This window comes from Phoca vitulina, unplaced genomic scaffold (assembly GCF_004348235.1).
Source record: "Phoca vitulina isolate PV1807 unplaced genomic scaffold, GSC_HSeal_1.0 scaffold2, whole genome shotgun sequence".
Taxonomy (NCBI): domain Eukaryota; kingdom Metazoa; phylum Chordata; class Mammalia; order Carnivora; family Phocidae; genus Phoca; species Phoca vitulina.
In genome coordinates, this window is record NW_022589705.1 from 80,067,930 (window position 1) to 80,091,384 (window position 23,455).

The following is a 23,455-nucleotide window of genomic DNA, read 5'->3' on the forward strand; positions in this document are numbered from 1 at the left end:
AGGCAGAGACAGCCAGAGCAGAGGCCAAGTCCAAAACATGGGGGAGGCTGTTATTTCTGGACCACCTCCCCCAACCCCCCCCCACCAGATCCAGCACTACATGATGCATCCTGGTGGATAGAAATATATATTCCACATATTTTATTTATTCAGCCCCTACTATCTGCGAGGTCCTGCTCTAGACTCTAGAGAGAAAGCTGTGAACATGCTAGACAAAAACTTCTGCCTCCACTGGGCTTGCACTCAAATGGGGAGGTGAGTGGACCACACGAATGATTATCATACTAGACAGAAAAAAATGCGTTGGAAAAGGAGGACTTGGTAAGCTTAGGTCAAAGAAGGAAGATGTATACTCAGGCTGAAGATGGGGAGCCAGAGAAATCTTTCTGGATGAGGGGACTTTTGAGTCTAGGTTCAATGATGCCCATCCGTCAAATGGAGCTGATAATAGGCTCTTACTATACAGGGCTGTTGTGAGGATCAAATAAGGTCGTGGCCGTGAAGTGTTTAGTGGAGTGCCTGGCACATAGGAAGTCCTAAATAACTCTCACTGACTTCTCTATTCCTCATTCTAATAAATATTATCTATGGTCTTAGTTCAGCTGCTATAACAAAAATACCTTAGACTGAGTGGTTTAAACAGCAGAAATTTCTTTCTCATGCTTCCGGAGTCTGGGAAGTCCAAGATCAAAGTACCAGCCGATTTGGTTCCTGATGAGAACCCTTGTCCAGGTTATGTCCTCACAGGCCAGGGTGGGGAGCAAGCTCTCTCCTGTCTCTTCTTATTAGGGTGCTAATCCCATCACAGGGCCCCACGCTCATGAACTAATTACCTCCCAAGTCCCCGTCTCCAAATACCATCACGCTTGAGATTAGGGTTTCAACATATGAATTGGAGGGGGACACGAACATTCAGTCCATAGCATCTATTTTGTACTGCACGACAAAATCTCCTCTGAAGACTTCCCATGGCCCATAGGATAAAGCCCCAAAATCTAACAAGCCCGGGAGGGCCACAACAGATCTGCCCTAGGCTTCCTTCTTAGCCTCACCCTTCCTCACGTCCTCCCTGCTCCCTCTGTCCTGACCAGGCTGCCTTCCTCCTGCTCTTCCAGATCTATCCCCAGGCTGCTTCCTCTGTCAGAAATCTGGGCGCCACACTCCTCTCTCCCCTCCTCTCCTTGGCCAGCCCTTCCTTACCCGCCACATCCAGGGTGTTTCCCTGGGCACTGCCATGAGTGTGGGCGTCCCATGGCTGAACTTTTTTTCCCCTCCGGACTCATCACAAGTGCTTGTGTGATACTTGTCTTTTCCACTGGACTTAAAGACCCACGAGGGCCAGGACTGCATCTGTCTCATTCGTGGGCACAGCCAGCATCCGGTAGTGTCTGGAACAAACTCAGCACTCAACAATGTTGGCATGGCTCCTCCTTGAAGTGTGAGCTCAGATACGCAGAACTGGGACAGAAGCGCAGGGTCCCCGTCCCCCCCCCCCCACCCTGGAACCAGCAGTGAGGTCAGAGGTGACTCAGACATGAGGGGTAAGGATCTCTGCTGCTCTCCCCGGCCGAGCGTGGCTTCTCTCGGGAGCGGGGCCATCACGCACAGGCTGACGTGGAGAAGATGGGGTGCTCAGACTAGGTACCTACCCTTCTCCCCACAGACGGGAAGTGACTGGCCCAGGGTCTCCAGCTGCGGGAGTGGGGATGGGAGTGAACATCTATTCTGGCTCTTTCACGCTCTGCAGCTGTTGCCTCCAGCCTCAGGAAGAGAAGGTCGAGACAGGAAGTTGTGGGACGACACAGGGTGGTGACAAACCATGACAAGGATCTGAAGGCTCGGGCTTGTGAGACCTCAAGCAAGTCGTCTGCCCTCTCTGCTCTGTAGGCAGAGCCTACAAGCCGACTCACAGGTGGAAATTTGCAAGCGGGCGGTTTATCAGGGATCAAAAGCAGAGGGCAGGGGCGCCTGGGTGGCTCAGTCTGCCTGCGGCTCAGGTCATGATCCCAGGGTCCTGGGATCGAGCCCCGCATCGGGCTCCCTGCTCAGCGGGAAGCCTGCTTCTCCTTCTCCCACTCCCCCTGCTTGTGTTCCTGCTCTTGCTGTCTCTCTCTCTGTGTCAAATAAATAAATAAAATCTTAAAAAAAAAAAAAAAGCAAAAAAAAAGCAGAGGGCAGAGCGCAGCCTGTCGGGGCACAGGTGAGGCTGGGGCAGAGCGGACGCGTTGGCCTCATAAAGGGAGCCCCGGAGCGGAGACAGTCCTTCAGAGTGGTTTCAAACGGAGGCAGGTGGCCAGGCCTTTGTACACTCCTCTCCCGTCCACCAGTCACTGAAGGCCGACTAGACTGCCTGGCAGGGCCGGAACCGTCAGCGAGGTAGCTCCGTTCAGTCCAGGGCAGTTCCCAGAGAGGGACTCCGCAGAGATCCTGCAGCAGTGGGGGGGCGGTGTGTGTGTGTGCAGGATGAAACGAGGGCTACAGTCTGGGCTGCACACCCCAGCATCCATTAGTAGGAACGTAGATTAGCCGTTTCCTAACTGCTCCACAGAGCCCTTGGGTTCCAAGAAGGTGCAGCGGGTGAGAAACTACTCTTCCTGGATGTGTTTCGGTTTCTGCGAAGGTCCCGCATATTTCCTTGGAAGAAAAAGCTCTGCTGCTGGTTTGTAAATGCTCCTGCAGCACCTCCTGTTTCCCCTTTGGGGTGCTGATCACAGAATTTAAATAATTAGTTGTGTACTAATCTAATCTGTCTCCCCTGGACAATAAATCCCCAAAGGGCAGGAACCATGCCTGTCTTGTTCGCTGCTCTATGTCCAGCACATTTACGTAGTAGGGGCCCAAGATCTGTTGAATGAAAGGATGCCCCCGGCATCGGAACACCGGGAAAGTTGCTCAAGCTGCAAATTTCTCAGCTCTGCCTCCAAACACCAGTCCTCTAGGAGGTTCCAAGGCACAAAAAGTTGGAGAACCACTTCATTCCACTTGTCCCAGGACTCTGGTGAATGTTGGGAACCACTGGAAGAGACTCACCCCGCTCCTGCCTCTATCCATTATCAGCAGTCCTCACTCCCAGCATGGCTTCCGAAGCCAAACATAGAATCAAGCCCCAGGCAACCTTGAACAAACTCCAGCCTGGACAGCTGTGCCCAGATCCTGGAGTGCAAGATGCAGAAGCCTAAAACAGATTCATTAGATCCAGTCTGGAGCCCAGAGTGGTTTTCAATTCCACATGCAAATTAATTTGAACATTAAAAAAAAAAAAAAAAATGCAGATTGAGGGCCTAGGGAGCTTGGGGACAAAAACAATGATCCAGAATCAGACTGGCAAGGATTCAAATCCTAAGTTGGGTGATATTGGGCAGATATCTAAATACCCAATGGCTCACTGGTGCTAGGTGCCAGGCACCTGAAGTATGCTAGGGGTTTTTCGTGCGTTATTTAATCCACACAACCCTCCTGTGCCCATAGGTATTGAGAACGGAACTAATTTGCTTATGGTTGAGACAGACATTAAATATCAAAGCTGGAATTTGAACGTGGGTGTAACTGCTAAGTTGGTGTTCCGTAGACTCTCACTTGAGGTTCCTTTTCCACATCTGTAAAATGGGAACACCACTCCTTTCTCACAGGGTTGTGAAGATTGAGATAGTAAACTTGAAAACATTTGGCAAGGGGCGCCTGGGTGGCTCAGTCAGTTAAGCAGCTGCCTTCGGCTCAGATCATGATCCCAGGGTCCTGGGATCGAGCCCCGCATCGGGCTCCCTGCTCGGCGGGAAGCCTGCTTCTCCCTCTCCCACTCCCCCTGCTTGTGTTCCCTCTCTCGCTGTGTCTCTCTCTGTCAAAAAAAAAAAAAGAAAAGAAAAAGAAAACATTTGGCAAGGGTACCTGGGTGGCTCAGTCGGTTAAGCGTCTGCCTTCGGCTCAGGTCATGATCCCAGGGTCCTGGGATGGAGTCCCGCATCAGGCTACCTGCTCAGTGGGGAGTCTGCTTCTCCCTCTGCCTCTGCCCCTCCCCCCTGCTCATGCTCTCTCTCAAATAAATAAAATCTTTAAAAAGCTAAAAAAAAAAAAAAAGAAACATTTGGCAAAAGGCATTCAATAATGAGACCTGGAGAACTGAAGACATATTGTCTCTGGGGTTTTTTTTGTTTTTTTTTTGAAGATTTTTATTTATTTATTTGTCAGAGAGAGAGAGAGAGCACAAGCACGGGGAGCAGCAGAGGGAGAGGGAGAAGCAGGCTCCTCACCGAGCAAGGAGCCTGATGTGGGACTCGATCCCAGGAGCCTGGGACCATGACCTGAACCGAAGGCAGACGCTTAACGACTCAGGCACCCAGGCGTCCCTTGTCTCTGTTTTTATGGCAGAGGAAACTTGAGGGTCAGTGAAATTAATCAACCCTCCCCCCCAACCCAGGGATAGTAAGTGGCTAAGTCAGGACCAGAATCCAAGTTTTCTATTCCAATCTGTTTTGTTCTCTCACACCTTCTCAAATGACGTTAGAAGGAAGATCAAGTAGACAGAACGCCACAAAAATGAAAAGGGTAAAGGGAAAGGGAATGTGGAGTTAATCAGGGGAGGCTTCCTGGAGGAGACCCAGTTTTCATTTTATGACAGCAGTGTTTAGAGGAAGTGGGAAGCCAACAGAAGAGGTCTTGGTTCTTAGTCATAATGTGGTTTCCCTGATACGCCTACTAGAGTTACCAGTGCCCAGAGAAGCTAAGAAGCTTGACCAAGATCACACAGCTACTAAATGGTGCTGGTACAATGTGGAGGTCACAGCTAACCCTTTTGAGCTGGTTCTGTCTCCTTGGTGCTGGAGAAGTGATGAGAAGCCCGGAAGCATAATGTGGATGGGCAGGGGACACAAGGGGTTCCCAGAGATTCTCAAAAGCCTCCCTCTGTGACAGGGGGAGCCCCGTAGTGGGAAAAGCAACAGGGTGAAATGCTGAGGCCTCGGGGTCAAGGGGACCCTGGTTGGAATCCCAGCTCCACCTGTGTGGCCTCAGCAATGTCACTTTACCCCTGGGTCTAAATTCTCTTGTAAATTCAGAAAAATGGCCTCCAAATACCCAGCGCAAGGCTTAGCGAGAAAAATAACATGGCCATTATTCTTCCACAATGCCAGGCCAGCCACAGATGGGTGGCAGGGCCGGGCACCCAAGGCACAGAATAGACTTTCAATGCCAACCACTCCCCACCCTGCGGTCACTGGACGCAAGTGCCCAGCAGGGGAGGGGGCAGCAGGTCAGGTCCGTGATGCAACCACAGCTCGCTGCTGATGCTTAGAGATGAACCATGACCCTTGCAAATGGAAAAACAGCCCATTAACAAGAAGTACAAAACAAAACCTCAGTGAACTTTTATTTTTCATCATACAGAACTTGTAGCAAAGCCAAAGATTTCTGCACTTGGAACACTAAATCCCCCTCCCTACCCACCCCGGGGGGACATTTACAGAGTCGTCATGTCCCTTCTAGAATCCAAACCCCAATGCCGGGGCCTCTTCCCTCCTGCCCAGCTTCATCGCAGGGAGGGCTCTGAGGCCCGCAGGGGGTGCCCGTCGCTTCCCCATGCCTGCACGGGTGTGAAATGTGGCACACTGACCAGGCTCCTCTCCTGCCCCTCTCCAGAGGACAGGGTCAGAAGCAGCAGCAGCATGACCCCTGCCTCTCTTCAGTCCCCTCCAAACCGGTCAGAGGGGACACACACTGTCAGAAGGAGGGCAAGGGACATCATCATTCACAGCTTATTTGCTACAGAAAGTGCCTGGGATGGGTCCTTGGCTGCTTCTGCCTCCAAGCAATCCACCTAAAATCGGGGGGGGGGGATGGAAACGGGGGTGGGGGGCTGTCCTAGGAAGGCGGCAGGGCAGAGACGGCCTGCAAGGCTGGGCTATCCCTACAGGCCTTTGAGATTCTGCAAGATGTGCAGTTTGCTGGCGGGCTGGCCTGAGAGGCCGGGCGTAGACTGAGGCATCACAGAAGGTCTCAGCCCCCAGTCCGCAGCTGTCTACGTGCAGGTCGAAGAGGTTGGGCAAGTAGCCACGGTCACCTGGCCAGTTTGGGCACAACCCAAACAAGAACCCTGGGGTCTCCTGACTCTCCCTGAGCCCCTGCCTCTGAAGCCACCCAGAAAGGCTCACTTGATGGCAAAGGTGTGTGGCGGTGCCGTGGGAGATAGGAGAGTGGGGTGCCAGCCTCTGCAGGAAGAACAGACTTCTCCCTGTCCTCTCCTCAGCCATTGACTGTGGCTATTGAGGTGAGGCCCTGAAGAACCTCCCCCATAAAGAACCAAAATACAGAGAACTGGTAATACTCCCTCCTCTTCAGAAGGCGAGGGGACCCACAGACACCCCAAACTCTCTAGGAATAATCTACTTCTTTGATGTGCTTGGTATCTCTTCTGGGGCCTCCCACCACCAGGCAGGGGAGAAATGGGTAAGAGGGTGAAGGGGAAGTCAAAGGAGCTAAACCAGGATTAGGGCAACCAGGGAAAAGGGGCCTTCGGGCTGCCTGACAGAACAGGCTTTCGGGGAGCGGAACACACAGACCAGCTGTGACACTGACTTTCACACTGATGGGGGAAGGTAGTGAGATCTGGAAGCGAGGGAGGAGGAGGAAAGGCAAAGCTGCTTGGAGTGTCAGTCCCTGGAGGTCCCTGCCCCTCTCCTTCGCGGCCAGCCAGGGACTTCCCAGTCCCGGAAGGCCCAGTACTGGTGATGCCTGCGGCCCAGCCTGCTGGCACATGAATCTGAGCTCAGCTCATTTCCCTTCCTGTGCCCTCCGCCTCTGGGGTCAGGGGCAGGAAGGAGGGCACGGTCCCTGGGGATCTGCTAGTCCTCTTCCAGCTCCCAGGGGCAGAACTGAGATCCCAGAGTCAGTGCAATGATCCTGTCCATTCCAGTGAGAGAAAAGGAGGGTACGGCTCAGGGGCTGCACGTCACACACAAGCCCACCTCCGGAGCGGGCTGGGAGGGCCTGGGACAGAAAGGGATCGGGGTCTGTCTCCAGACAGAGAAGTCCTTGCAGGGAGGAGGATGCCCCCAGGGGCAGCTGCTCCGGGCCCAGATCCTGCTCGCAGTCAGGTCATGTAGCGGGTGATGGCGCGGAGGGCGTAGAGCAGGGCGGCCTGCATGCGGGCCTCCAGGAGCAGCAAGTTCACGTGGACCTGGGGCACAGACAAGGACTTGTTGGCGACTGATGTCACTCCTGGCCATCCCCATCCTTCCCAGACCGCCAGATTCCCGGACCACTCGCCTCATCCTTCTCTCCCATACAGACGCCCTGACCGTTCCGAAGGCTCTGAGCCCTTCGGTGCAATGGCAGCTCAGGAATTTCAAACCCATTCATCCCTATCCTGACTAATCTCTTTATCTCACAAAACTAAAAGCAAGAGCTGGCCCTGGGCACTCATGTTCTCATTTCACCCTCCCGGCAACCTTGAATGCAGGCAGTGTTTGCTCTTATTGTAAAGATAACAAGCTCAGGGGGCAAAGTGACTTGCCCAAGGTCACCAAGCTACTGAGTGATCGTGTTTGGATTTGAACCCAGGTCCTTCTGGCTGCCCGCTGAGGACCCTGTGAGGCACACTCCCATTTTACAGGTGAATAAACGGAGTCGGAAATCACACAGTGGAGTAGGACTTGAACCCAGGATGGTACACCCAAGTGTCCCAAGCGGCAGAAGACTCAGTCTGGGATACCACATTGGGTCCTGACCCCCTCCTCCCCCAAGGGCTGTACCTTCTCTGAGTGGCGGAAGTGCCTCCAGAAGAGGTTGTACATTCTTCGCGTGGTCTTCTCAGGATAGCAGGCCACCGTCTTGATATAGACCTTGAGGTTCCGTTCCAGGAGCTGGTTCACCTCCCCGTAGTCATAGTCATCATATCTGGATGGGAAGGCCCCGACAGCATCACTCTCCAAGTGACTCCTCTCCCCTACCCCCACCCTACAGAAGGAGGAACAGAGTGTGGCAAGAAAAAGCAGAAAGTAGGAAGCAAGTAGGAGCTTGGTTCCTCTTAGAAAAATAGCTGATGTCATACATCGCAGGCCACTAGATTGGCCAGGGACCACTCCAAAGAATGCAGAGAATGAGCATGCTGTATTGAGTACCAGCCATGTGCTGTGTGGACGAGTACTCATGGAATCCTCAGAAGTACTAGATATGCTGTCTACAGAACTATTATACATAATACACTGCTTTCATCAGCCCCATTATTTTATAGTTGAAAGGGAGATTCAGAGAAGTGAAATCACTTGTCCTGGGAATGGAATTCAAACCCAGCTCTGCCCTGCTCCAAGGTCATATTCATTATAGTAAAGGCCATGGAAAAGGAAGAGAGAAAGGGAAAAAGTGAGTACCACTCATTTCACGGATGGGCAAACTAAGGCCTGGAGAAGGCAATTAACTTGCTCAAAGTCAAAGAGCAAGTTGGTGACAGGTCTAGAAGCCACTTTTGTCACTCTCCAGTCCAGTGAGCCAGTGAGTCATCACAGATTGGTGTGGATGGGGAAGACTGGTTGAAAACCAGAGGACAGACTGAGTAGACAGAGGCACAGGAGCGAGGACCATGTTGGAGAACGGGGGGCCTGGATCTGGGAGCTGGGCAGGAGCAGCCTGGGCCACACTCTAGGATGCCTGTCCCTTCTCCAGCCCCCTGGAACTGGGAAACTATCAATGACCTGCCAGAGGATGCCCAATTAAGCACAACCGAATCCACTCAGTGAAATAGAATTTACAGCTAATAATACAGAAACATGCATTTTCTATAGGGAACATGGACCTTTCTAAAAATTTGGGATTTTTTTTTTGGATGCTTGGAGTAAACCATTGAATGAGAAAAGCCAGATCACATGTTCATTAAAATATGTGCACATTTGATTAAATGAGTAAAATAAGTGAAATGAGGAGGGAGAAAATCTTGTGTTTGTAAAATTGTCTTTTTTGGTTATTTGTGCGAGCAAAAAAGGGAGAGAAATACTTGACAATAATAAGAGCAGACGGGATCACAGATATCTTTATTTTCTTCTTTCTGTTATTCCTGTTTCCTAAATTTACTATAAATCTAGCTGTTTCTCTTTAGAAACATCAAACATACTTTTTTTTTTTTTAAGATTTTATTTATTTATTTGACAGAGAGAGACAGAGCGAGAGAGGGAACACAAGCAGGGGGAGTCGGGGAGGGAGAAGCAGGCTTCCCGCAGAGCAGGGAGCCCGATGGGGGCTCAATCCCAGGACCCTGGGATCATGACCTGAGCAAAAGGCAGATGTTTAACGACTGAGCCACCCAGGCACCCCCAAACATACATTTTTAAAAACGTAATAACCAGGGCGCCTGGGTGGCTCAGTTGGTTAAGCAACTGCCTTCGGCTCAGGTCATGATCCTGGAGTCCTGGGATCGAGTCCCGCATCGGGCTCCCTGCTTGGCAGGGAGTCTGCTTCTCCCTCTGACCCTCCTCCCTCTCATGCTCTCTGTCTCTCATTCTCTATCAAATAAATAAATAAAAACGTAATAACCATTATAACTCCAACTACACAAAAGCAACTACATTAGAAAGAAGAAAAGCAATGGAGAAAGAATGTGGATGTGGTTGTGAAGTAGCTGAATTTGGAGAAAGGTTTTTTTAGTTCCTTAATTCTTTGACTTTCCCACAATGTTATCAGAGTGAGATTTATTCAAATAAAAAAAAAAAATTGGTCTGGGGGCACCTGGGTGGCTCAGTCAGTTAAGTGTCCGACTCTTGATCTCAGCTCACCTCTTGATCTCAGGGTTGTGGGTTCAAGCCCTGCATTGGGCTCCACCCTGGGTATGGAGCCTACTTAAAAAAATAAATTAAAAAAAATAAATATAAATATATATATTTATATAAATATAAATAAATAGGGCGCATGGGTGGCTCAGTTGGTTGGGCGACTGCCTTCGGCTCAGGTCATGATCCTGGAGTCCCGGGATCGAGTCCCGCATCAGGCTCCCTGCTCGGTGGGGAGCATCCTTCTCCCTCTGACCCTCCTCCCTCTCATGCTCTCTGTCTCTCATTTTCTCTCACACAAATAAATAAAATCTTAAATAAATAAATAAATAAATAAATAAATCAGGGGGGCGCCTGGGCGGCTCAGTCACTTAAGCCTCCAACTCTTGATTTTGGCTCAGGTCATGATCTCAGGGTTGTGGGACTGAACCCCAGATTGGGCTTATGCTGGGCATGGAGGCTGCTTAAGGTTCTCTCTCCGCCCTTCCCTGCCCTCTAAAAAATAAATTAAAAAAAAAAAAAAATTAAAAAAATTTTAAAAAAATTGGTCTGTGTATATTCTTGACAAGTAATTTCACACCTGCGGCTCATCTACAAGGACTTAGTGTAAGGCTAGTCAGTGCACATGGTGTTTTTAATAGTGAAAAACTACGAACTATCTACACACCCAACTATTGGGAAGTGGTTGAATTAGATTACATCCATAACGGAACACCATGCAGTGGTTAAAAAGCATAAAGGAGGGGCGTCTGGGTGGTTCAGTTAGTTAAGCATCTGCCTTCGGCTCAGGTCATGATCCTGGGGTCCTGGGATCGAGTCCCACATCGGGCTCCCTGCTCAGCAGGGAACCTACTTCTTTCTTTGCCCCTGCCCTCCCCCCTCCTTGTGCTCTCTCTCGTTTACTCCCTCTCTAAAATAAATAAATAAAATCTTAAATTAAAAAAAAGCATAAAAGATCTAGTCATACTGACAAGGAAGGCAGATCACAATAGATTATTAGGTGAAAAAAAGCAAGTTGTAGAATATATCAAGCATGCTTCCATTAATTTAAAAAATCTACTTAAAAAAATCAGGAAATACTTAGGTAACAAGACGAAAATGTAATTATCACACACTATCCAGAGATAACCATTATAAATTAACATTTTAGTGTGTAGCCTTCCACACATTTTTCATGCATGCACACATTTTTAGCAAAAAAAAGGGGGGAACAAAAGGAAGATCCCGGTTGGTAACCAGCTTTCTTTTTTCTCAACACATTTTGAACACTTTCTTTTTTTTTTTTTTTTTAAAGATTGTATTTATTTATTTGAGAGAGAGAATGAGATAGAGAGAGCATGAGAGGGGGGAGGGTCAGAGGGAGAAGCAGGCTCCCTGTTCAGCAGGGAGCCCGATGCGGGACTCGATCCCGGGACTCCGGGATCATGACCCGAGCCGAAGGCAGTCGCTTAACCAACTGAGCCACCCAGGCGCCCTGAACACTTTCTTATAGCAATATAAAGAGACCATTATTATAATTTGTAACAGCTGTATATATATATATATTTTTTAAAGATTTTATTTATTTGCTAGAGAGAAAGACAGCCAGAGAGGGAACACAAGCAGGGGGAGTGGGAGAGGGAGAAGCAGGCTCTCCGCTGAGCGGGGAGCCCGATGCGGGGCTCGATCCCAGGACCCTGGGACCATGACCTGAGCCGAAGGCAGACGCTTAACGACTGAGCCACCCAGGCGCCCCAATAACAGCTGTATATTTTTTCACTGAGTGGATTTAACGTTATTTAAAGTCTCCTACTGATGGGCATTTATGTTGTCCTTATTTATTTAAGAGAAGAACTCCTACTTGGAATGGAAATACATACTCTCTTTCCCTCTCTCTCTCTCTTTCTGTAGGTATCTCCACAGTTATCTCTAGGGGGTAGGAGTAAAGAGTTTCATTTACAAGGGTTAAACAGCAGCACATCTATTATCTTTTATAATCAGCAACAAGATGAATTTGCTTTGAAAAATAGTATAGGCAGGAAGAAGGGAAAAGAAAAAATGAAACAGAAGAGGAAACAGCTCTGAGCTCAGCCTGAGGACTGGTGCACATGTGCACTGGAGGAGGGGCTGTACTCACCTAATACCGAAGACGCAGTGGATGTAGTTCCAGATGGCCCTGCGGAGCACGGAGGTGTCTACTCCCCTGTGCATGGCCATGGTGTTGTAGGTTAGGCTGCAGGCTGCCTGGAACTTTTCATCCAGCAGCTGCCCACCCTCAGGGTAAAGCCGCTGGATCAGTGAATAGCCATGGTCTTCCCAGGTATAATCCTGAGAAACGTGGGAAGGCGTCAGAGAGTAGAATCTTCGGGGCCCACGTCTGGCCATAGGGACCCCATCCTCTGGCTACAACTTTGCTCTCCATAGTGTGTCTTTCCAGCCCCACAAATCTAACCTGCTGCTTGGCTGGGGCCGAAGAAGCCAAGGAGAATGTACCTTGGTGATTTTCTCCCTGTGATCAGGATGCCCTGAGCTTAGGGCACAGGTGGGTCCTGTTATGATCTAGGGTCTCCCATTTCCCTCGTGGAATCTTGAGGGAGAAGGTGCCCGACTCTCTAACCACTCAAACCATCCACCCCCTGCTTGTCTGTAAACCCAGAGCAATGCCAAGAATAGCCTGGAGAGCCTACCTGGGCACGGAAGGTGGGGGGCGCTTCAGCCCCTCGCCGGGTGAAGTCCTCATATCCAAAAGTGGGGTCCTCCACAAAGCATAGCATGTCTGGGTGTGGAGAGGGCTCCAGGATGTCAGCTAAGGATGTCAGAAAGAGGCCACCGTGAGGCCAAGGCACGGACTATAGGGCATCTACTCCTGATTAATCAATAGGTGGCTGGGGGGAGATGAGGCAGGCCCATGGACCTGGGGGATAAGGCCCCCGGTAATATTAGCAACCCTAACAACAGTAGTCCTTTATGGAGCCGCTTACTCTGTGCTAAGAGCTTTGCTTCCATTGTCCCATTTACCCCACAAACCAATCCTTCACATGGGAGGAGACGGATGCCCTGAGATAGGAAGTAATCAGGGGTCGCATTGCCAGAAGGGCTGACAGGTCACGATTCAAACCCAGGTCTGACCCTAAAGCCCATGCTCGGAACCTCTTAGAAGTGGTTGAGACATGGCTGCCTCCAAAATACAAGAGGCGCCATGCACGGAGATGCCTTCTCCCCAGTAGAGATGGTGTAGGAAGGGGGCAGTCCCTGGACCCAGGATGCCTATGGGCCTGTACCTGAGGGAGTCACCAGAAGGCTCTCGGACTTCTCCAGCTCAAAGCGGCTCTCCATCTCCTCCTGGGACGCTCCCTCATCCCGTAACAGGCTCTCCTGCAGCTGCCTCATGCGTTCCATCAAAGCTTCCACGTCCCGGGCAGCCTCAAAGCCCTGGAGGAGGGACCCAGTGGTGATGGTTTACTCCTCGGCCCCAGGAAACTCCACACATCCTTCCCACAAGCCAGGCCTTCCCGAGTGATTGCAAAGGCCTACTGCTCCTGAGGCAGTCTCTGTGCTGTGGGCAGCTCGCATGGTCTGTGTTTTCCAAAACGAAGTTTAAGAAGCTACGGGACAGGCATGTCTTCTCTGAGCATCAACTTCTCTCACAGGAAAGGGATTGTTAAAGTATCTATAATTTTATATTAAAACAAACAAGACCACCTTATAGAGTAAGAGGCAAACTTTGTAAAGTGCTAATACCCAGGAGACCTTAAGCCTATGACGCAACATGCTGAAGGGCCCACCACGCGGTTATTTCATTTAATCCTCACAACCACTATGAAGTAGGGGTTTTCAGCCTCATTTCACAGATGAGCAAACTGAATCTCAAAGTCAACTAACTTTTCTGAGGCCTCTCAGTGTGAGATAGGGAAGCCCTGGCTTCCATCCAAGGACCAGAGGCCATGCTTGCTTCCTCTCCCCACAAGACCCAGGCCCATGACTTACCCCAGAGTTGTTCATTGGGTCCCTGCTGGGGGGGCTGCTCTGCTCACTGGGGGGTGAAGGTGCCTGGGGGGCAGGGCTGCCCTCCGAGTCCCCCTCAGGGAGGATGCCACAGCCAAACACGAAGGAGGCCAGTGAGTGGCAGTGCGTGAGCAGGACCAGGGCCTGGATGAGCTCGGCCAGAGACCAGCTGTGCTCGCCCGTCTTCAGCAAGGCCTAGAGAGGAAAGAAGGCCAGACTTGCTCAGTGCCTGGCCCTGGGCTGATTGCCTGACATGCCCCAGCCCGGCCCCTGTGCTCCCTGTGCCCCTCTGCCCTTGGCACCTGGATGTGCTCCTTGGTGATGAGCCACGGCCGGTGTGCCAGCAGCTTGTTGATCTCACTGAGCTTGCGGAGCTTCTCCGGGGCCCGATGGAGACCAAGCAGCCACTCTGGGTCACCGCCAGTCTGCAGAAACTCAGCCATGTGGGAACCCACCAGGTAGGAACACTGGTGGCGGGCGGCAGCCTGTGGAGGGGGTGGACAGAGCCTTGTTCAGGGCGGATGCCCCACGGAGAGAGAAATTGCAGGCCTCACTGTTGCCAGGGAGGCAGGACACTTAGGTCCTAACCCAGCTCCGCTAGTTTGCTGTCCTCCTTGGGCAGGTCACCTGACTCTTTTGTGCCTCAGTTTCCTGATTCTGACTAAAAATGCCTCTCTGGGGTGCCTGGGTGGCTCAGCTGATTAAGCATCCAACTCTTTTTTTTTTTTTTAAAGATTTATTTATTTATTTATTTGAGAGAGAGAATGAGATAGAGCATGAGAAGGGGGAGGGTCAGAGGGAGAAGCAGACTCCCCGCTGAGCAGGGAGCCCGATGCGGGACTCGATCCCGGGACTCTGGGATCATGACCTGAGCCGAAGGCAGTCGCTTAACCAACTGAGCCACCCAGGCGCCCTAAGCATCCAACTCTTAATATCAGTTCAGGTGTTGATCTATCTCAGGGTCGTGAGTTCAAGCCCCGCATTGGGCTCCATCCTGGGTGTGGAGCCTACTTAATTAAAAAAAAAAAAAAAAAAAGCAGCTTCTCTTCAGAATCCAAAATTCTGTGGATGATCAGATAAAGTTAGGGCTTTCCTCTGCTCTGGGTGGCCTCTCCTCCTGGCCTATGAAATGAATTCAGGAAGCACCCAGCAAAGAGATCTAAAGACCAAATTCCCCCACGTGGCCAACCCTACAAGAGTTGGGCTCAGACAGGCTCACCATGATGGCAATGTAGTGGCGCCAGGAGCTGGCCAGGGGGCCATCCGTGTGCATCAGGAGGTGGTGCAGGCGCCAGAAGCAGCTAAGGTAGTCAGGGTGGAGGCCCATCACCACGGCCACGTTGTCCACCCGGCCCGAGGACATCAGTGCCTCCAGCCGCAGGTGCTGCTCCAGGCTCCCCGCGCCCTCCTGAAGGACCTGCCAAGCAAAGGGGAGAGGGTGGGTTCCCGTCCCGCGCTCCGCGCCAAAGAGACCGACGTACTGATTGCGTTGGGACTATAACAGCCAAGAAACTAAAAATGACCACCATGTCCAAAAAAAGGAAAAGAGGGGAGGAAAAGATAATTCATTACGTGATTTCCTCGCTCAAGATTACAGATCTAGCAAGTGACAGAACGTGGATTCAGAATCGGATTAGCACCAGAGCCTATTTATTTCCTTCATTATAAAAGAGGACCGCTTATTTACAAATGAAAAAATAAAATACAAGAACAATACTTGAGTTGAAAATTCCGGGCTAGATATAAATAATCAGCAGGTGGTTGTTTGCTTTCCATTTACAAAGGGTGGAGAAGGAACTGGGGGAGGGGGGGTAGGTTAGACATTTGTTAACAGCTCATTAACTACTTGGCTACACATTTAGGAGAGCAAACAGGACGACAAAACATTTGTTTTTGTTCACTGAAGGCCAAAGAAATAGGAGGAAACTATTATTTTAAAATTTTTCTGCGCATGGATTTTGAAGGTATCCCCACCTCCCCCAAACCCACGCTAGAATGTCAGCTCCGCGATGGCAAGGATTTGTGTCTGTCTTGTTCTCTGTTGTATCCCAGCACCTACAACAGTGCCTGACATAGATTAATCATTCAGTCGATGTCTGTTAAATAAATGAATGAATGATCTGACTCAGTGGATGAATGATATCTCTTGTATTAAGTGACAAAAATAAAGAATATGACAACAACCCCCTCCCCCAAATGTTGTAAACTATGACCTTGGTTCATATGACAGAAAGTCCAAGAAACAGTGATAAACGGTTAAGTAACAGTGATTACCTCTGTGGGAGGTGAGATTACAGGAGACTCGAGCTTTCTGAGACATTAAGAATTTTCTTATAATGAATATTACTTTTGAAGTTGAAAAAAAATGTCATATACGTATAGTCAAGGAAGAGCAGTTAATACAGATAGTTCTCTCTTCTTAAAGAAGAACAGGCCTTGTTCTGGGAACCAAAAGTTTGTTCATTACCTGGCTGTGTCATTATCACTTTATCTCTTTGAGCCTGTTTCTTCCCAGCAACGCGGGGTTGATATGCATGCTTCACAGAGCTGTTTGTGGGTTAAATGAGTCAGGAACCTGAAGCTGCTATTTCAAGAGACAGGAAAAGATCCCCAACCACACAATGTCCCATGTCCTTTCTTCCCAGGGACCAAGAATTCCTAACCCCTTCCAAGCTTACCTCCTCTACCGGGATGAAGGCACTGGGCCCTCGAGGGCCTCGCCGAGCCCGGCTTTCCCTCTGCTCCTAGAAGGAAACACATCATGGTTATTGGAGGTAAAAGGGAGGACTAGGAGTATAGTTACCTCTCCAGCTTTCTCCTTCTACCCAATGGGCCGCACTGAGCTTTTAAAACCACCCTTTTGGTGCACCCTGCATGGAGGAGTCAGGTGGGAGATATACACCTGTTGGCAGGTGGAGAAAGGGTAAGCAAGAAAGAGGGCTCACCCCACAGGCTGAGTTCTTCAGGAACTGGGCAGGGACCCAGGAACCCCAGGGGCATGGGGAAGGGAAATATACAGCCACCATGGTGCACACCTCTCTAGGAGGCCACCGTTTTAGCAGCCCTGGAGATCCCATACAAGAAACCCCCTCATTTGCATCCTGCAGCCAGGTTAGCAAGTACCTTAGATGTCTATGATACGGCCTCAACTGCTCTCCACTTGTCACTTCTTCATCTCTCCCACCACCACCACCTCACAGACTATAACCATCTCTTGTCTGGACCGCCACCCACAGCCTCACCAATGGTCTCCCTCCCTCCCCTGCCCTGTCCTCTCCTACCGATCCTCTCCTAGATTAACAAAACAAATGAATAAGGAAACCATCCTCCCTGAACTACACCTCTAGAACTAGAAGCACATGCAGTGAGTCCATGACACTGGTGGTTTCTAGGAGGGCAAATTTCTGCAGCCAAACGAAATTTTCTCAAGTGCAAATCTGATCAACTGGCTTAAAACCCCGCCTCTAGCTCCCATAGCCTTCCAGGCAAATCAGTGGTTCAGCCCTACTGTTCTCCCACTGGTCACTCCTTTTGCAAAACTAACTCATCGTCTTCCAGGGTCTGGGAACCTTCTTCTGACCCTCAGCTGTGACCCTACAATTCCTGGTGCTTTTGCTTCTGAAAACATTGTGTTGTAATTGTCCTGTGCCAGATCACATTTTGTGGAGAGCAGGGCCAGGTCACTCACACCAACCTGTGAATCAAGAAAACAGAGAAAGCAGAGCAGAGTGGAGGGAAGGCTGACAGAAGCCACTATTCTGATGCCATGTTTTGGAGGAGCCTCTTCGGAAACCATCAGTCATGTACTCACTAAATCTGCTCCTAGTCTGAGAGGTGGGGTTCAGAGAGGATGTTTTATTTATTCATTTGTTTTGGTAACTGGGAGGGGGCTCTCAGTACTAGCCTTGGAAACAGCTGACCCAAACCAGAGTCATGCCCTCACCGGACAGAGACAGCGTCCCCCTAACTCTCCCCTCCTCATTGGAAACCAGATTGAGTATCAATCCCTAGGGTTCCAGGGACTAAAGATTGTAATTGAACCTTCCTTCTCAGATGGCCAAAGACCCCTGAGGGAGGCAGAACTCTGGGACTCTCAAAGACCACACAAAAAAGAACATATGGGATCTGGACGTCCCAGGTCCGAGTACCAATTCTGCTACTAACTTGCTGTGTGACTTTGAGAAAGTGACCTAGACTCTCTGGGCCTTAATCTTGGACGAAGAAGGTAGCTGGGCTAATTGCTTAGGCCCCTTTCAGCCCACACTTCTGGAAGTTACCAGGCCAGGCCGGTCCAAGTCCAGCACAGAAATCCCAGCAATCTCTAAGTACTCTTTCAGCTTCCCTCCTCCCTCACCAAAGAAAAAAAGCCTAACAGCTCTGTCTAGTAGGAGATAAGGACTGCTGACTCCACAATCTGGGCCTCTCCCTCAGGGGACCTGAGGACAGATAGAAAACCATAGCCTGGGGAGGGGGGAGAGGGCTGGGGGAGGGGGGCCTGGAGGGCCCCCCCAGGGTGCTGGGGAGGTACAGGGAACCCCCTGTAGCCTTGGGAACCCCTTCTTACTCTAAAATTTGCCCCAAGACCTGTCAAGGCAAGGAACTGATACCTGTGGGTCTTTAGGTGGTAAATCTGGACCCACCATTTTCAGTCGTGATGATGATGGTGATGGTGACAGCCACGATAATTATAGAGTACATTTAAAAGATACGAGCTCTTGGCCCAGAATACCTGGGCTCATGTGACAACTCCACCACCTATTATCTGCTAGTTATGGGAGCCTCAGTTTCCCTATCAAATAATGGGGATAATAGTACCCACTCTCACTGGGCAGTCATGAGGATTTAATGAGATAATGCCCTACAGCCTTTACCTCAGTACCTCTATCACCAGAAGCACTTAATAAAAGTCAGCAGTCAGCGATCATTAACCTCGGTGTAATTTCAAACAAGGGCTTTTCAGCTGGAGCAGTACAAAGCCCCTTTGAAAAGCTTTTAAAAAGATGCCAATGCCAAGGTCCCACCTCCAGCAATTCTAATTTAATTGGGTGGGGCCCAGCATAATTTACAGCGAAGGTGGAGGGCCACTGTTTCACACCCTTTATTGATCATTTTCTCAAGTATAAGGCACTGTGCTAAGTGCTTTCCAGGTGGAAACTGAATTAATTTGTTCATTCAACAAATATTTTTGATGACTACAACGCAGGCAGCTACAGGAGTGAAAAGACAGGCTCAGCCTTCACAGAATTTATGATCTAAAGGAGAATGACAGATGATGAATAGGGTTTCAAAGCACAGATTGTATAAAGTAAATGAAATAGAGCGACAAGAGAGTGTATGATGGGGTGGGGGTGCACCATATATTAGTCTGAGGAGACAAGGAAAGCTACTGGGGAGGTAACCTTTGTGTTGATATCTAAATATCAAACATCTAGAAGAGTTGATGAGAAGGCAGCAGGGCCCATAAAGATTTAGGGGACCAGTATTCCAGCCAAAGGGAACAGAAAACACAAAATCCTGAAGGCAAGACCACGTAGATTCCAATCCAGAGCTCCAATACCCTGAAAGCGTCTCTGACCCCGACACCCAGAACTTTAGGAGAAGCAGACAGGGCAGGGTCCCGCTGCCAAGGGATGATACCTCCAAATCAGCCCTCCCCTATTTCCTGGGGTAGGAAGTCATAATAACAATGGTAGGTAGCACCACTGATTACCATCAGCTAGGCATTTCGCTGCACTTAAAGGTAGGATCTACTACTACTCTTAGGACTCCCATTTTACAGATGATGATTGAGTTTCAGCGAGGTCAAGTCAGGCTTTGCACCTGGGGTTCACCTGGGGTTCACCAGGGGTTCACCAGGAGCTCCTCCTCCTTGCCCCCATTCCCTGAGATTCACTGCTCCCAGACACGGCACCTGCATACTGTGTTTTTCCTTACTTGGAGGGCACACACTGGATCTAGAGCTAGAGCTGTTCCCCCAGTAACACTGAAGTCAGAGGGCCCTCTCGGTGGCCACTGAGCGGGGAGGGCTTCAGGCAAGTTGTAAAAAGAGGATAATCACCCCTCAAGCTCAGTGCCTGGTGCCTAATTTAAACACTCGCTAAATGTTATTTTTTATATTAGCTCAGGCATTTGCACACAGGTTCCATCTACTCTTCATCAGTTTGGGGCTGGGGGTAGGGGTCTCTATGTTGCATCGAAGGAAGGATTAAGATTCCAAAGTTTAGGGCGCCTGGGTGGCTCAGTTGGTTAAGCGACTGCCTTCGGCTCAGGTCATGATCCTGGAGTCCCTGGATCGAGTCCCGCATCAGGCTCCCTGCTCGGCAGGGAGTCTGCTTCTCCCTCTGCCCCTCCCCCCTCTCATGTGCTCTCTCTAATTCTCTCTCTCTCAAATAAATAAATAAAATCTTTAAAAAAAAAAAAAAAAAGATTCCAAAGTTTAAGCACCAGCCGACAAGTGGCCAGCCTGAGATGTGAGCTCAGTTCAGTTTGGCTTCCACGGGTTCTGTCCACCACCCACATCAGCCTCTCGGAGTAGCCCCAGTCTTTACTCTCGATATCCTATCCAGAGCCTGCAACCCCCCAGGACTCAGCTACACACACCTATGAAGTCACTCTGCCAGCCGGGAAGGGGCAGAGACTCCCCATACCCCACTCCACGGGCAGCTGTCTGCAGAACTTACGTACCTGCCTGAGTTTACACAGGAGAGGGAGATGCGTAGCCCAAGCAGCCTCTTACCTCCAGCCTTGGAAGGAGGGGGTGTGAGTGGTGCCATGGGCTGGGCACTGGGCTAAGTGCTTTACACATATGATCTGGCTGCTTTCTCACAACTACCCTGAGGGAAATAGGGCTTATTGTTCCTTCTTCAGAGACCGCTCACTGAGGCTCTTTCTGAGTCCTGCTCCAGACTGCAGAGCTCAGATCTGGCTTCGAAGCACGCACAGGTCACAAGGGTCAGTTAAGCCAACAAGGGGCAAAGAGTTAGGAGCACTTCTTAGGTGTTAAGAACAGTGCTGGGGATGTGACCTACAGAATGTTTCTAGTCTAGCAAAGGAGACACACAACATGCCGATCACATGACTGTTACACTATCATTGGGATTAAAGCCCCAGCCACTGAGAAGAAGGACTGAAAGAGGGTATGCACAAGGGACTTTTCAGGTGGGGGAGGGAAAGCTTCCCTGAGGAAGTGATGTTTGAGGAAGTGATGCTAGAGCCCAAGAGGGCTCTAAATACATACTACCAGTCCTAGAGTGAAGTCCTAGAGTCTGTAGGCCTTGACCCCTTTAGGTTAAGGGCATGTGGTGAAGTGATGGGAGTTGAGGGGCTTGTACATTTGGGTGTCCCCTTGGGCATCAGGCTCTGTAAGTTCAGCGCCCTACTGTCTTCTAAGGATTCTGCTTAAAGCAGACATCTTCCCAAGGTCCTCTTTTTCTTCAGAGACAAGAGTATGTGAAAAGGGTTCAGATATCACCATCTTTCCCTTGCTGCTGACAAGTGGCTTCCACCTAGAGGCCACTCCCTTAGAGCCTGCCCAGACCACCTGGGGCACTCACTTCTCCCCAAGCCACTTCCCAGAGAGGGATGGGCCAACTCTCACCTCAGGCAAGAGGGACAGGTTCAGGCACCCCATTGTGACACATTCTGGGGAAAGGGAAATGACCACATTCTAATGATACCCAGCATCTCTGACTCAGTTACTATGTTCCAGGCACTGTGCTTTAGCCTTTGCTTGTATTCTGTCATTTCTCCCAGCAATCCTGAGAGATACTATCAAATCTCCATGGGAAGAAATTGCAGACGGGAGAAATGATCACTTGGCCAAGGTCACACAGCGAGTGAATGGGAGGGCTGGGATATGTGTTCTCAATAATAATACGACTCCCCCTGACCCCCACCAGAAAGAAATGGACTCTAAGTGACCTGGTTAGAGCCACTCAGCAGAGAAATGACAGGAGTGGGTTTCATTCTTCCACCTGGGGTTCTTAAACCATGATGGGGGGAGGGTAAACAAGCTCACAGAAAACCCAGGACACAAACCATCCACCGCTGGAGGTAGGACCCCTAGAAACCAAGCGGCTCAGAGAAGGGCAGCGATTTTCTCAGGGTCACACAGTTTAGGACTAGCACTTGTCGCACTCCCAGGCCCAGCAAGACACTTGCACCATGCTCCAGGCCTGGAAACTAAAACAAACAAAACTCTCTGTAGTGCCAAGCACACTAGGGATTCCTAGAGATGCCCAGGCCAAAGAATGAGCTACTTGGTCGGGCCAGTGAAGGAAGTCTCTCCACAGCCCCTCCTAGGCCTCAATTTCCTCATTCTGGGAAATGGGGCTATAGTGTAGCTCCTATTTTGCTAGTTTAGTACTAAGGACTCAGAAAAGGCAAAGCCCGGAGACCAGCATCTAATAGGTGCTTGAGAAATGATAAGGTGTTCATTGTCGGTGGTGGTTGTGCTGGTGGTGATGGGAGCGGGGAGGAGGCAGGAGGTGTGTCAGATTAGGCCCAGCCCATTCCTAGCTTTACTGCAGAGTCCCTGCGAAACAAACTTCTGCGACCTCAGACCACTTAGTAGGGCGCAGCCTAATCCGCGCTTGCCTTCGGGAGCCCCGTCCAGGGTTTCTCTCCTTTTCACCCAGCTTCGGCCGCCGCGTACCCCGCAGCCAGCCAAGGCCCCGGAACGCCCGCGCTCCCCCGCTCCAAATCGGGGGTGCAGGTGTGGGCGGGGGACGAGGTCGACCTTCACTGGCAAGTCCCGGGTGCCTCAATCCCCGCACTGGGAGATTGGAATGGGGACGTATCCTAGAAAGAGTCCTCCGCCCGCCAGCCCCAGCCTAGAGGAAGGGAATCTGCGGAAGGGGGCGGGGAGGAGGAGTGGTCGGGCCGCCGCGGCCGGGATTTGCCTGGACTTGAAGATTCTCCGGTCAAGAGCCCAAACCCAAGATAATCTCGAGAAGGCCCCCCTCTCATTGGCCAGGAGTCCGAGGGAGCCAGGGAAGGTTCCACAGCCCCGGGGGGAGGGGGAGGGGGCGGAGAGGGCCGAGGCAGCCAGTTGATGCAACCCCATTCCTAGGTTACGCGCTCCACTTCCCCCCTCCCCGAGCCCCGGGCGTTGTGGAGGGGTGGGGGGTGCGCTCAGACTCAGCTCGGGATAGCCCGAAGCTCGGCCGCAGCTCGGGGCTCAAGGGGAGAGTGGCGTCGCTCGGCCGCTGCTTACCTCTCCGGCCCCGGGGCCGCCGCCGCCACCGCCCGGGGCGAACGGCAGGTAGCCCTTCAGCTCTGCGCGGCACTCGGAGTCTGCAACGATCATGGTGTGTGCCAGGATCCGGCCACTGCTCGCCGGCGACCCGTGCACCCCAGGGGGTTTGGGACGGACGCACACAGGAAGCCGGGATTGGGGGCCGCTGGGGAGGTTCTAGAGCCCCGGGGTGTCTCTCGGGGTTCCAGAACGCTCCGAAAGCCCAGAACCCGCGAACAGCCGCTCCTCCGCTGGACTCTCCCCTCGGCCGGCTTCTGGAACGGTGAATGGCCTCAGGAGCCTGGGATTGGCCGCGGCCCAGGGGTTTTCACGGCCCGGAGTGCCTCGGAAGTCCGCAGTGGCCACGGCTGCTCGCCAACCCAGCCCTCTTCAGCATCCCCGCCGCGGAACTGCCAGCGCTCGCCCGGCTCTGACACCAGCAGCGCCACTCAGCCTGCTGCGGTCCCCGGGGGAGGGCGGGGACACA

General features: G+C 51.1%; 1 protein-coding gene across 1 annotated transcript; it reads right to left on the bottom strand.

The window, feature by feature from the left end:
- Window positions 1-5,341: 5,341 nt before the first annotated feature.
- SESN2 (sestrin 2) lies at window positions 5,342-23,439 on the bottom strand. Its single transcript, XM_032390062.1, has 10 exons — window positions 22,948-23,439; window positions 16,412-16,477; window positions 14,953-15,150; window positions 14,036-14,218; window positions 13,716-13,928; window positions 13,010-13,160; window positions 12,416-12,534; window positions 11,866-12,056; window positions 7,743-7,887; window positions 5,342-7,168 (listed from the first exon to the last, which is right to left on the bottom strand). Exons 1-10 carry the CDS (start codon window positions 23,038-23,040, stop codon window positions 7,082-7,084), a joined length of 1,446 nt encoding a protein of 481 aa, XP_032245953.1. The 5' UTR covers window positions 23,041-23,439; the 3' UTR covers window positions 5,342-7,081.
- Window positions 23,440-23,455: the final 16 nt, after the last annotated feature.

Bases quoted from the DNA above. Each gene is read 5' to 3' on its own strand.
- SESN2 (XM_032390062.1), bottom strand. From the start codon at position 23,040: ATGATCGTTGCAGACTCCGAGTGCCGCGCAGAGCTGAAGGGCTACCTG. The intron at 16,478-22,947 runs GTAAGCAGCGGC...GTTTCCTTCTAG, and splicing joins GCGGCCCCGGGGCCGGAGAG to GAGCAGAGGGAAAGCCGGGC. The intron at 12,057-12,415 runs GTAGGCTCTCCA...CACGTTTCTCAG, and splicing joins CCCCCACCTTCCGTGCCCAG to GATTATACCTGGGAAGACCA.